Below are 14,596 nucleotides of genomic sequence, written 5' to 3' on the forward strand. Positions count from 1 at the left end.
GAATTATAATTTATTATCTCTATTATGATACATCTTTGAGTTATAATGTATTTTAATTAAAATAATATTTAGATAGGGTTTTTCCTCAAAATGCATTTTCTCAAAAAAATCTGATTTAAATAAAGAAAATCCATTTTATTATTTTTTAAAGAAATCATTGGATTTTTATCCACCCTTAAATCAAAGCACCAGGAGGAACTGGATTCACAACAAACTTCGGATCCAAATAAGTAATATACATGGAAGAAGCTATCGCTACCAAAATTATGGCACCTGACACTGAAGCATCAGCTTCACCTGCCCTAATCCGCTCCACAGACTCCAAACACCCACACTCACTTAAAATTAAGTCTTTTATGCCTTCTTAGCTTTTCTGTGGGTTTAGAAGGGAACACAGTGCTACTGCTGCTTTTCTTCATCCTTCTTGCGCACGCGCGCACGCACGCACGCACAAAGGGAAAGCAATACATCCAACCAACTGGCCCATAGACATTCTGTGCTTCTATAATACTTTCAAATCCAAGGAAGCACACACAGAGGAACAAATATCCATTGGTAAGGGATGTCTGCAAGTACTAATGCCGAATTCATGAATTTACGTAAAGAGTGAATATAATGATGAATATATCACCTTACCTCTTGTAAAATTTTTTGTGCATCTTCTTGAGTTTCAAATGTAATGAAACCATACCTAAATAAAAATTGCATACATTATTTTTCTTAGCACACTATTTTATAAGCTAAAACATAATATATATTCTTATGTAACACAAAGTACTATGTTAAAACATTAAGATTTAAAAGTAAAGCACTCAGATGTTATGAAATGACAAATAATTTTGCCTGTGCAACCTTAATTCGGCTCTGTATGTGTATGAACTATAATAGTCCTTAATTACATTATCATAGTCTATTTTTCTCACAGGACCACTGTCTCATTCAGCGAACAGTGCTTAGTGAGCAGCTATTCAAAATTCCTTTTTATCCTCATTGTTAAATATGTGGTCCTGGTCCAGGCCCAAGCCCTGCCCTGAAACAGGATTAACATTCTCATTGGCTTTTTATGATTGTCATCACTATAATATGACTACTTTACAAACACTGATGAAGGAGGCATTATTACCTACATTTTACAAATGGGGATCTGAATCACAGATAGATTAAGGTCAAAAGTATCCACTACATTTTGGTGCCCAATTTCATGTGCTCTATCCAACCCTTCTCTGAAGGCATAGTTATTAATATCCTCATAGGCTTTTCTACAGCATGGCAAAAGCATATTAATTCTTCATAAATATTAAGTAATAACAACATCATCCTGTGGGTGGCAGAGTGGTATTATTCCTATTCTGGATATGGGGAACTATAGTACAGAAAGTTTAAAGTAAAAATTATTCACTGATTTTGGGTGCCTAATTTGAGACACTTGATTTTTCAGCACACTTTGCATCATATAGCATTTTGTACATTCAAACACAGGTTCCTATTGACAGCAGCAGCAGCTGAGAGTGCCTAGCACTTCTGAAAATTAAACAATACCAGTATCAAGTGGGGGCACCTAGACAACGAGGAGTACACAATTATGATCACCTGTCAAAAGTCTGGTTGAAGTGACTTGCCCAGCATCATACAGGAGCTCTGTAAATGGACTGGGATAGAATCTCATTCTCCTGAGCAAAATGTAACTGATCTAACTATCCTTTCTCTTGATGAAGTCCACTGTTTCATTCACTACAGAATTTCCAATCCCTAAAACAAATAAAGCAGGGGCCTTCTAGACAACAACCTCCTTCCCTACACAATCTGATACATTCCCACAGCCTGTCCATCCTCTGCAATGAATGAGACAGAGGTCCTGTGGAAAAAACAATGTGTGTGATGTAATGATAATGTATTATAATGTATATTCAGAGGCGAGTACTAACTTTTGAGTGCTCGACTTTGCAATCTTAATGTTCTTTTAAGCAATATTTGTATGTGATTTAAAAAAAGGGCAAACTGAAAAAATGTTATAATACTGACTTCTACGTGGTTCACCAGCAGGTTTGGAATCTACAGAAATCTATGAATCTATCACACAGACCTCTAATTCTTGAGACAACTATGTAACTGATAGCTGTGGTGCTAGGTTGTCATCCTCTGTGTGGACCAGAATCAGAGGAGAATGAAACTCACATGTAACATGACAGTTTCAAAGGTATTTGAAGAGCAAAATAATGGGGAGACACAGTGATCTTGAGTTCCATTCCAGGCTTTGGAGAACAGTTTATTGTAGTGGGCACCGACTTTTTTGCACATCCCCTTCTTTTGTCTCATTCTCTCCCAACTGTCCCAGACTTCCCCTTTCCCAGCCTTTGTACCCAGTACCAATCTCCACAGATTTCTAAACTCCGTCCCAGTCTATTTACTTAGTCAGTCCAAATTTTCCCCCAACACCCAGTCTCCACCTCTCCATACCTAGTCCCAGTCTCTTTGACCAACCAGTCCATTTTTCCCCACTTCAGACTCCTAAGCCAATCTGCCTCTGCCTTTTCAGACCATTGATTCTTAGTCATAGTCTCCCTCTCTGGTTCCTCCCATCCCTTCCTATCTCTTGATCACAGTCTTTTTTCTCGTATAGTCCCAGCTCTATCCCTGTGCCCATCTCCTTGTCAGACGTCTCCTCTACCCCATTTCCTTTTCTACATTTATTCCTAGTTGCAGTTTCCTTGTCCAGCTACTCCCAGTCCTCTTCTCTTACCCCATACAATCACACTGTCCCACTCCCCAATAACCAACAGACTCCAAGCCCACCATTTGCCTCATCAACTCCAAGTCCCAGTTTTCTTGCCCATCTAGCCACAATCTTCTCCCTAACTCAACTCCCACTTTTTTCTGCCTCCCCTCACCCTAGACACCTCACCCAGGTTCGTGTTTCTTCTGCATCTAAATCAGGCAAATTCCTCCCCCGTGCTATAGGGCCCAATAGGGGGATCATTAAGAACACACCAAAGACAGTCTTCCTGCTCGGAGTTTAGATGCCTGGATCCAGCATACCCCATAGCAGCCTGAAGCCAAACTGCATAGAAGTTTGCAGTCCTACTCATCACCGCGCTGCACCAAATTCAGAGTGATTGGAATTTTTAGGAAGGTAACTCCTAAATAAGGATGTTAAGAGGCAGGTAACTGGGTAATTGTATACAATAAAATTGTATTGACTATATGATTAGTCGATAAGGGAAGGTGCTCAGAAAGAGCTACCCCCACTGTGACTCTGGTGTTTAAATGTAGTAAGAGCCGGATGTGCAGGCAGTCTGGCTCCTACTACATTTAAATTGCAGAGCCTCAATGAGAGTAGCTCCTGGACCTGGCATGAGCCAGGACTGAGCCAGGCTTGCTCAGACCCGGCTCGCACTGGGTGCAGCAGCCCCTGTCCACAGGGGGTCCCAACTACCCGGTAGGCTCCCCCACGGACATAGGCTGCTACCAGAGCAGCCTCCCCTGACTTCCCCCACACTGCTGCCTCTAATAGAGGCAGCAGCTTGTGGAGGAGGGGAAAGCGGCACAATGGAGATGGTGTTGAGGGAAAATGGCTTTTAAGCCAGCTTCTCCCAGCACCAGCCCCTACTTTCCCCCCCCCCACCTTGCTGCCTTGGCAATAGAGGCAGAAAGGGGGGAGGATGCGAGTAGTTGACTCAATTACCCGATAAGCCTAGGCTTATTGGGCAGTCAACTAATAGATTATTCTTTTACGTCTCTACTCCTAAAATCAAAGTCTCTGAGTCTGTGTAAACTGTGATTTTTCAAAGGCTTGTAATTTATCCAAATTTATGACAGTTTGCATGAGACTTACAAAAGGAACATTTCTCACACAAAGCACTTCCCTCCTCCCAAATCTCGAGTCCATGCTTCAAATCATGTGGGCACCAGAGGTTTTCAAATAAAAGGTCTGAATTTTTTTAAATGGGCAAAATAATGTATTTTTTTCCGCCTAGTACTCAGAAATTTTCCAGGTAAATTCAGCTTGAGGCAGACAGCTATTATATAAAATTTCAGCCAAAATGGTTGCAATTTGGCAAAGTTATAAGCAACTGAAAATGGGATGTTTACAATGGGAAATGCTGAGCAACCTAAATTATAGGAAATGCATCTGTAATGATCATAAAACTATCAAATTACTTTTTAAAGAAGAAAAAAAAAGACACTTATAAAAGGGAACCAAGCCTCTACTTAAAAACCATAGCATGTATGTAAGGGGAGTTACAAACTCATAATGAACTAAATCATTAAAAAAAATCACAAAACATTTTGACTAATAAATATAAAAGCCATGCAACTGTGAACCTCCAGAAACTATTTAATATTAAAATATGTGTCATTAATACATATTAGATGTAAATATATGGATAGAAAACTGTATATGGCAACTAGATTTATTCACTGTGGCATTTTTTTTCATACCGGTATTTTAAAGTCATTATCAAAGTTTACAGCTTCATTCACACTGACATCTCACTTAAGGATTCATTGCTAAAGCTCCTTTGTAGTACCAAAGTTCCTTTAGTTAAAACCTGCTAAACTGAAAGAACATCCCTGTCAGCATCCAGTACTGCTGCTTCTGTAAGGAGTAAGGGAAGCCGTGGGGAACATTTGCTCCCATCAGCTTTCTTCTGTGAAGATGGGGGGAAAGTTGAATCAAGGTAGGTTAACTCCAGCTATGTAATTAATGTAGCTGGAGTTGTGTATCTGGATTCAATCTTCCCCTTTAGTGTTCACCTGTCCTAAGAAAACGGTCAACATAAAAATCTTAAGTAGCTAAGCAAAATACATACTTTTAAATAAATATATATCAATTATCCTCAACTACCCTCAGCTAGTTTCTTCTAGGTATCAAGGCCAAAGTAGAACTGAAGCATGGATTTGGAAGCTAGGTTAGAAGCCTTATGAGATCAGTTCAGAGAAGGAATTCTGTGTGTTATCAAGGGGTGCACTGTCAGAGAGATAGACAAATGGAGGAAGCAACAGTGGCAGGTGCTGAGATTGGAGATGTCATGTTGAGAGACAAAAGCAGTTAAGAGGGGCAGAAGCTATTTCTTTCTGTGTTCAGAGTGAGTTTCAGATTGCCACATTTTTCAGCACCATACATTTGCAGATGTGAGACAACTTGCAGATTCTTTCATCCCCTTTCCTTATCACTGCAATCTCACACATAAGAATGGATCTAACCCTTATGCAGGTATTCCATACCCCCTATCACAAGGGTCCTCTTGCATCTCTTAGATGTGCTGCACAGAACTCAGAGCTCAGGGGAATGTGATGGTGGTTTTAAGTCACCATTACACCCTCTTGATTCTGTGTTGCTCTGAGATGCATGCCATAGCAGATACCCTTGTTGGCTTACTTAAGTCATGGCAGCATGCCCCTATATGTAACACAAATGTTTGCAGTACTACATGCTGTAGCCCTACCAGCAATATGCCCTGCCCCTGGTATGCCTCTTGCACTAATGCCTCCAAATGGATCCTCAGAATACAGCTTTGTTTCCTGAGTGAAAGGAATCTGTTCCTCATTGGATTCAGGTTTTAGAGCTCCTTTAATTCCATTCGGGACCCTTCTATATGATGTAAAGGGGCTAGAATGGGCATGAGGTTCTCACCCATATTGTGACATAATGGACATTCTTGCCAATAAAACTCCAGGTTAAAGTGAGGTCAAAGTGCTTAGAGAGGAGGAAAACAGCGATGCTAACCATATATTTATCAACATCACCATTCCAGTACACTATAAGAAAGATAAATTAACTGAAACTTGAGTGTTTTGCATAATTCTATGCCAATAATAATCTTATAAGCTATGAAAATCACAATAAACATCTATTGCACTTATCCAATTACTATTATGTTTTCAATATCTACAGTAAATATATTGCAACTGTACTAACCCCTTTGATACTCCAGCTCTGTCATTCACTATCTTCACTTCTTTCACACACCCATACTGGGCAAAAAATTTCCTTAGGTCATTTTCATTAGTCTAGTAAAATAAAGCAAAGAACAAAAAGTATACAAATGGGTATGTTTAGTTATTAAATAAGAAATAAAAACAAGATTGGGTTTGGATACATTTAACAACTTACTACTCATAAGTCCTGGCAGCAACTATTTACTTTAAAAAAAAATAGAAATAGAGAAAAGCTGACAAAGTAAATGCTTCTGTTACTGTTTTGGGGAGACAAGGATGGGGGAATTAGTGAGAAAAAGAAAGAGAACAGATAGTAATCTCAATTTTTCTCCTACGTGATTTTAATCTTCAGAAATAAATCTAGGTATCTACTGAATTTACGTTATAATTTTGCTTCAATAATCTTCTCTTTTAACTCAACTATATCTGAATTCCACTTTGTCTTTCAGTTCTATATTGTAGTGTTTATAGCATGAAGCATTATTATCTTATGTTAACTGTAGTTTGTAATCTATCCCTTAAATCGGCTTCCGTATCTATTGACTGGAAGATAGCTAACGTGACACCAATATTTAAAAAGGGCTCTAGAGGTGATCCCGGCAATTACAGACCGGTATGTCTAATGTCGGTACCGGGCAAATTAATTGAAACAATAGTTAAGAATAAAATTGTTAGGCACGTAGAAGAACATAATTAGTTGGGCAAAAGTCAACATGTTTTCTATAAAGAGAAATTATGTCCTACTAATCTATTAGAGTTATTTGAAGGGGTTAACAAACATGTGGACAAAGGGGATCCAATAGATATAGTATACTTAGATTTTCAGAAAGCCTTTGACAAAGTCCCTCACCAAAGGCTCTTGTGTAAATTACATTGTCATGGGATAAGAGGGAAGGTCCTTTCATGGATTGAGAACTGGTTAGCAGACAGGAAACAAAGGGTAGGAATAAATGGCAAATTTTTAGAATGGAGACGGGTGACTAGTGGTGTCCCCCAAGGGTCAGTCCTGGGACCAATCCTATTCAACTTATTCATGAATGATCTAGAGAAAGGGGCAAGCAGTGAGGTAGTAAACTTTGCGGATGATACTAAACTGTTTGAGATGGTCAGGACAGAAGCAGACTGTGAAGAACTTCAAAAAGATCTCACAAAACTAAAAAGATCTCACAAAACTAGTGACTGGGAAACAAAGTGGCAAATGAAGTTTAATGTGGATAAGTGTAAGGTAGTGCACATTGGAAAAAATAATCCCAACTATACATATAATATGATGGGAGCTAATTTGGCTATGACAAATCAGGAGAGATATCTTGGAGTTATCGCGGCTGGTTCTCTGAAAATGTCCACACAGTGTGCTGTGGCGGTCAAAGAGGCAAATAGAATGTTAGGAATTATTAAGAAAGGGATAGAAAATAAGACCCAGAATATCTTATTGCCCCTGTATGAAACTATGGTACGCCCACATCTTGAGTACTGTGTACAGATGTGGTCTCCTCACCTAAAAAAAGATATTTTGGCCTCGGAAGGGGTTTAGAAAAGGGCAACTAAAATTATCAGGGCTTTGGAACGGGTCCCATATGAGGAGAGGCTAAGGCGACTAGGACTTTTCAGTTTGGAAAAGAGGAAACTGAGGGGGATATGATAGAAGTATATAAAATCATAAGTGGTGTGGAGAGGGTGAATAAAGAAAAATTATTCATTAGTTCCCATAATATAGGGACTAGAGGACACCAAGTGAAATTGATGGGTAGCAGGTTTAAAACTAATAAGCGAAAGTTCTTCTTCAATAAGCGTAGTCAATCTGTGGAACTCCTTGCCAAAGGAGACTGTGAAGGCTAGAACTATAACAGAGTGTAAAGAGAAGCTAGATAAATTCATGGAGGTTAGGTCCATAAAGGGCTACTAGCTAGGGGGTAGGAATGGTGTCCCTGTCCTCTGTTTGTCAGAGGCTGGAGAGGGATGGCACGAGACAAATCGCTTGATCATTGTCTTTGGTTCACCCCCTCCAGGGCACCTGGTGCTGGCCACTGTCGGCAGACAGGCTACTGGGCTAGATGGACCTTTGGTCTGACCCAGTATAGCCATTCTTATGTTCTTATGTTATGTTCTTATTATCTACAGATAATTTAAAACTTGAATATGTGCATAGACTTTTATGAAGAATTTGCTAAGTTTAAAAAACAATCATTAAGATACAGTAAGTTATTAGCCCATATTATACAGGTCAAATAAATTATAATGATCTCTTTTGACAATAAAATCCACTACTGAAACACTGTGTACCACACATGCATAATATGTTCATTTTCTCTACAGATAAAAACATGCATCTTTGAGACATATATTCATGTATCCAGAAGTAAAGACACTGAAGTAAATACACCAGGCATTTGCATGTCTGTTCCTGTGTGATATGGCATGTATTGGATCTCATGCATCAAGGAAGTGTGCTGGTGCACATTGATCTTTGGATGCCTCAAGCCACTCCTGAATGGATCTAGAGTTTTCAGAGCCTCAAGGAAGTGTATCAGAAGTTCTAATATTTTTCTTTGATTCACCAATCATCTTTTAAAATGTATGGTATATGCTGTAAAATTCTTCTCCTGTTTCTGCAAGCCTTATAATGCCTTTTATAAGCCTCTTCAGAGCAGGAGAGTTTTTAATGAGTTAGCATAATGGTTATGTCATCGAGTCATTTGGCGAGTATTTTTGGAATAATTTTACCTTCAAGATGTATTTTATAAAAAGGCGCTATTTTGTTAGTGTCGCAAATTCAACTGCCCTCCCCCCTAAAAACAGAGACAGTAGAAACTGTGCTGCCTCAGAACTTCAAAAACACAGTGAAGAATAGTAGACAAGAGTTGATGTGAGCACGTAGAAAATGTAAAGCAAGGATTCATTAAAGGTAAGTAGTCTTCCTCTCTTCTTTGAAAAATAAGCCTGCTGAATCCCACTTTCAGAAAATTAAAATAAAAGTCCATCAAAGGAGCTCTTAAAAGTACTAACAAAACAAAGAATGTAGAGTTGTTCTCTTGACTTGAATATCACACCTATTCCCTAAGTCAAAGAGAAAGCTTTGTAAATGTTTAAATACAGCTCCACATAGCTTCTTTATGAATTTCTGTAAAAAAAAAAAATTCTCAGAGGTGCTGTGGAACCTATTTTAGATAAGAGGGACTTGTACTAATATCTTTGGGTAATGATTCTGTATACAAATTTTTCTAATCCATTGAAAAAACAGTCTTTAAGCAAAAGCTATCTTCCCCTTAGATTTGTCTACAAAGATCAATGTAATGGTTTACTCACATCTCATTTGAAATTCAAGGCACTATTTAATTTGTGCTATTAAACTGTTATGTTTAAGAAAATACAATAATAATTATAAACTGGTTAAATTAAATTCTGAAATCACATCTGGTGAGAACTTATGGTGTTAAGTGTAACAGTGTAGAAAGTGGGTTTGCCTCCTTGGATTTGAAAGGGGATACATTTTACTAAATCTATTGGATGATGTATTAACCAGCCAAACCAATTTTCAGGGAAAGATTCCCCAACAGCTTAAAGGATTACACAATATTCTGGTCCCAAGAAAATGATGGTTCTCATATATGTGGGAAGACATGTGTAGCAAAGTCTCCCCAAATATCATGTCAGGCCATGCTTCTGCCTTAGTTTTCCAATTTTAAGCCACTGGGCCATTTCATAAACCAGTGCATAAATGAAGTTTCCTTTAGTGTCAACATTTGAGCCCCCTTTCCTAAGGTTATGTTCATTGTTCACACAAACACAATTCAACATCAAAACAGGTAAACTTGGTCCTGCCACCTGGCCCCTTGTGAAGTCTCTGTCTCAGAAGGCTTCTGCTGCTGCCCACTGTGACATACTATACCTTGGGGAACTATCTTGTAACTGTCATATTCCTCATCAGTATTACCTGCGATATTGCATATAAAGCATACCATATGAGGTATGAGGGGAAAGGTTATGATCTGCTGAAAGTAATTTTCTAAATTTGTATAATACTAATGCTCACGAAGTTATGAGAATGTATTGTATGACTGTCACTAAAATATGCTGTGGGTATGGGAGGGGCCCAGATACTAGCTCTTCAGAAACAATGACAAGGAAAGTAACCAATACCCAGATAGGTACTGAACAGAAATCGCCACTCTTGTCCAGCAAAGGAACTACAATTCAATACCTCACCTGCATAAGGGCACTCTAGGGGAATTGTTGAACCTTGTTTAGGGATCCAGCAATGCCCACAGGACATGCCCGAGTTTATGTTCCCCAAGCTCATGGGACTAAAAGTATAAAACAGAACACAGGAACCACATACAGGACCTTTCTCCCCCCCCAACCTATGCTGCAAACAGTAAGTATACTGAGAAGAATACAGAAGATTCCAACAGAGGACAAAAGAAAGCTGTATTTTAAGGACTTTAACATCCAGTGGGGTGAGAAAAATTGCTTCATCTAGTTATTGCCCAGTCTAATAGGATTGAGAGTTTAGACTGCGTGCTTTTATTTTACTTCTTTTGGTAACTAATTCTGATTTTTTTGCCTATCACTTATAGCAACTTAAAAGTCTATTTTTTAAGGTTAATACATTGGTTTAACTGCTTCTCTTTACCAGTGAGTTTGCATGATGTGTCTGTTAAATTTACTCCTGTTTTGCAGAGGCTGATATATATCCACTTTCCATTGATGAAATGGTGAATCAATTAATAAATCTGCACTGCTTATCTTGATGAGAGGCTCTGGGTGCATTCATGCAATCCAGTATAGCGTGGGGCTCCACATGTGGTTGTGCTAAGTAATAACAGCTCCTGTAAGGGTTTGCTATTTGTCGTTAGCAAGGTATTGTGAAAGACAGTCCAAACTGGAGATTTAGGGGGGTAAAGCAGTCCTACAGACCCAGGCTACACCCCGAGAATCCTGTTACACCCACACAACAGGTATCTCCAGCCAGGAGATGTGTGTAACTTACTGTACTATACTGTGTGCAGAAAAAGGAATAAGATGATTTTGTGGTTAAAAGACTATTAGGGTACGTCTACACTACAGGCTTTTGTCGACAGAGGCTTTGTCATCAGATACTGTTGACAAAGCTTCTGTCGACAAAGAGCATCTAGACAAGCCGCTTTGTCAATGTGAGAGTGTAGATGCAAAGGACAGTGTAGTTGCAATAACACCTTCTGTTGACAGAACTCTGTCAACAAAAGGCGTTATTCCTTGCAGAATGAGGTTTACCACCATCGACAAAACTGCTGAGTTCTGTCGACATTATGTCGACAGAACTCGGCGGTAGTGTAGACGCAGGTATAATTTTGTCGACAAAAGTCTACTTTTGTCGACAAAACCCTGTAATCTAGACACACCCTTAATGTGGAGTACTGGATTATATATTTGTATAGAAGATTTTTTAAAAAATAGTTCTAGATGAGCTAAAATGACTTAATCTACAAAACATCTGTATTGCAAATAACTTTAAGATTTTTTTAAAAGAATGCTTGTAGCAGTTCAATATGCAACTAAAAATAGTCATCTTTCAATGACAAAATCAGATAGGACAGAATTTTAAGGCTTAGTTTACACCTCTTATCAGGATATTACTGCAAAGACCACTATCATCTCAATCATCAGTGTAATCAAACAACACGGTAAGATATTTTCTATATGCTTATGCCTAACATGCATAAAGCTACTGAATATAGAAAGTAAGATTAAGAAAGAAAAATTATTAAAACATTTGTTCTATTACTTATCTACCAAGATTAAAAAATACCTTAAAATCGATTCCTCCTACAAAGATGCGATTAGGAATAATTGTTCCAAATCTTGGGGCACTCGTTGGATTATTTAAAGGCACAGGTGATACGGTGTTGGGGGATGGAGACAAAGATTCTTTTTGTGTCTGATCTGTGGTTTGCTGTTTGAGATAAAAACATTTTTGTAAAATTATTTTTGGAATGTTTGATATAAAAAACGAAAGCAAAAACATGTACACAAAGAAACATGGGGTAGATTCTTCGAGAATGTACATTATGATGAACAGTCAAATCTTTACTATGATTTATTTTTAACTAATAGCAATTATCCATATTATATTATAATAATTAGGTGCTCCTGACTTTAAACTGACAAAAGGCAGTTATCATCCACAACAGAACAGGAAATGATTTCCACTGCACTCCAATCATGCATAACAGAACTGGAATGGACCTTCTGTCCAGCCACATCACAAAGACTGATCTCAGGACTATGCCATTCTTTCTATGTATTTTCAAAATTATGTGCCTTGAACACATCTTTTTTGTGCCTGATTTTCAGAAGTACCAAGCACCTACAACTCCAAATGAAAGTCAATGGGAGAAGTAGGTGCTCAGCACTTGTAAAGATCAGGCACTCAGAGTTGGATTTTCTGGTCCAGTAAGGCCTCTTTGCTTTTCTTACACAGTGCAAAAATGACCATAAACAGTTGTAAATTCCAGCAGACAATTCCCCATACCCCATTCCACCTCATGCACAGGGAGTTTCTGCCGCTGTAAAGCTGGTAAAGGCAACACAGCTGCATCCCATGCCAGCTACACCTTAGCTGGCCCTCAAGGAAAGGGAATTCAGGATGCTGGGGCATGAACATGGTAGAAGTTAGAGTAGTTTCCCTACAGCTCTAATTTCCTCTGATTTGAGGAACCAAGGATCAAGAGGCCATAAGCAGCTCCCCGTGCCACTGTTTGATTGTCTCTATAATATCCAAACTAAGGTTAGAATTAAATGCCCTAATTCAATTGCCTTAATTTAACAGTATCCTGTATAATTTTTTCACATAATCTTACTTCATGTAACCCATTATACATTATTTGTCTTTTTGCATAAAATTAAATTCTCAAAATTATCTTTATGATTGCCAATATTTAAACTCTTTTGATTTTTTATATCAATTTTCACATTTAGGAATCTGAAGAACAGTGACTGAAATTCTAACTACATCAAAGTCAATGACAAAACTGCTACTGACTTCAATGAGATTAGAATGTATCCTAATATTTCTCATGCAGTCTCACCCACACATAAGGAGTGGTCATACTGCTTTAATTTTATAATTTATTTCTCTTTAGGGTTGCCAACTCTCCCGGATTGACCAGGAATATCCCAGAATGGGCCTTAATCTCCCGGCTGCTATTGAAAGTATTCTGGGAGATTTTAATAAACTGCTAGGCAGCCAGTTGGCAGTGCAGTGGGACTAAGGTATGCTCCCTACCTGTCCTGGATTCACACGGCTCCTGGAAGTGACCGGCAGGAGCTACTAATTGCAGGGACAGCCAGGGGGTCTCTGCATGATTCCCGGCCCTGATTTCTGACTCTGCAGCTCCCACTGACCGGGAACCATGGCCTGTGGGAACTGTGGGAGCAGTGTCTGCCGGCAGCAACACCATACAGTGACACATGGTTACCCTAGGCCTAGCAGAGGGACATGGTGGTCACTTCCAGGAACTACTCAAGGTATGTGTTGCCTGGCTGGAGCCCACACTACTCCTGCACCCCAACCTCCTGCCACAGCCCCGAGACCCCTCCTGCACCTAAATTTCCTCCTGCATCCAAACCCACTGCTCCAGGCTCACCCAGGGCCCTGCCCGTTCCAAATCCCTCAGCCCACTCTCCAACCTCTTGCCCCAATCCAGTGAGTGAGGGTAGGAGGATGGAGTGAGGGGGGCAGAGCCTTGTAGAAGGGTCAAAGCAGGAACGTAGCCTTGGAGAAGGGGTGGACTGGGGGTAGGACAAGGGTGTTTGAGTTAGGGATGTTAAGGACTAGTCAACTATCTGATAAGCATTTCAAAGGAGTAACACGGAAGTGCCTATCGACTAGTCAATGGAAGTTCCATTGACTACACGACTAGTCTATTAACAGTTACTTAACATCCTTAGTTTGAGTTTGTATGACTAGACAGTTGGCAACCCTATTTCTCTTCTAACATTGTACAACTGATTGACCCATTGAAATTGGTGTAATATTTTGTGCCCTTGCTTTCAATTTGTTATCCCACAAAATGCTAAATCCTTTTCTCCATATTTGTTTTCTACACATATTCTGCCAAGCTATGATCTTGAGTCTTCTCATATTGGAACTCATATACATGTAAGCAGGGGCTGAACTACTGCTTATCATCAGCCAGCTAAAAGGAGAGAGCTGCCCTGGGCGTGGGTATGCTCACTCCAATTGTTTAGCTCTGCAAGATAATTAACTGTTAACTGTTGATATGTAAATACAGCTCATGCCAGGATGGGGAAGGAATCCGAAGTGTGGCTATGTAAATCCAATTCAGCCAGGGCTAATGGAAGATCAATGTTGGAATGGAATGTGGTGTACTGTAAATAATTAGGGGTCACAAATCATGCTACCCCCTAAATGTGGGAACTGTAAAACATGACACCAGTGCTTGCAGGAGAGACACCATCATCGTAAAAGGTCTCCGAGGAACAAGCCTCCCCCGTTCCAGAGTTGAATGGACTGAGCTAGGGGGAAGGGCTAAAGGGCTTGAGTCAGCCTGCTTCACACCTGCCAGGTGTGAGCTGTAAGATTGGCCCAACCTGCCCCTTTTCCCCCTTTGTTTTAAGGACAGACCTAAAGCAGATTCTATGAGGAGCCTTTTTG

The 14,596-nt window shown here is 39.4% G+C and overlaps 1 protein-coding gene across 3 annotated transcripts in view; it reads right to left on the reverse strand.

The window, feature by feature from the left end:
* The window catches only part of BOLL (boule RNA binding protein), a 117,979-nt gene that overhangs the window by 91,765 nt on the left and 11,618 nt on the right, over positions 1-14,596 (reverse strand). For all 3 annotated transcript variants that reach the window (XR_012905401.2, XM_075934266.2, XM_075934263.2), the window contains exons 3-5: positions 11,729-11,872; positions 5,921-6,012; positions 637-691 (exon numbers count right to left, since the gene is read on the reverse strand). Coding sequence is in view for 2 of the 3 variants with exons in the window: in XM_075934266.2 (XP_075790381.1) it covers positions 637-691; positions 5,921-6,012; positions 11,729-11,872 (291 nt within the window). In the remaining variant the exon portion in view is untranslated. The remainder of the gene's footprint in view (positions 1-636; positions 692-5,920; positions 6,013-11,728; positions 11,873-14,596) is intronic.

Source organism: Pelodiscus sinensis, chromosome 7, assembly GCF_052426305.1.
Source record: "Pelodiscus sinensis isolate ZL-2025 chromosome 7, ASM5242630v1, whole genome shotgun sequence".
In the NCBI taxonomy this organism is placed as follows: domain Eukaryota; kingdom Metazoa; phylum Chordata; order Testudines; family Trionychidae; genus Pelodiscus; species Pelodiscus sinensis.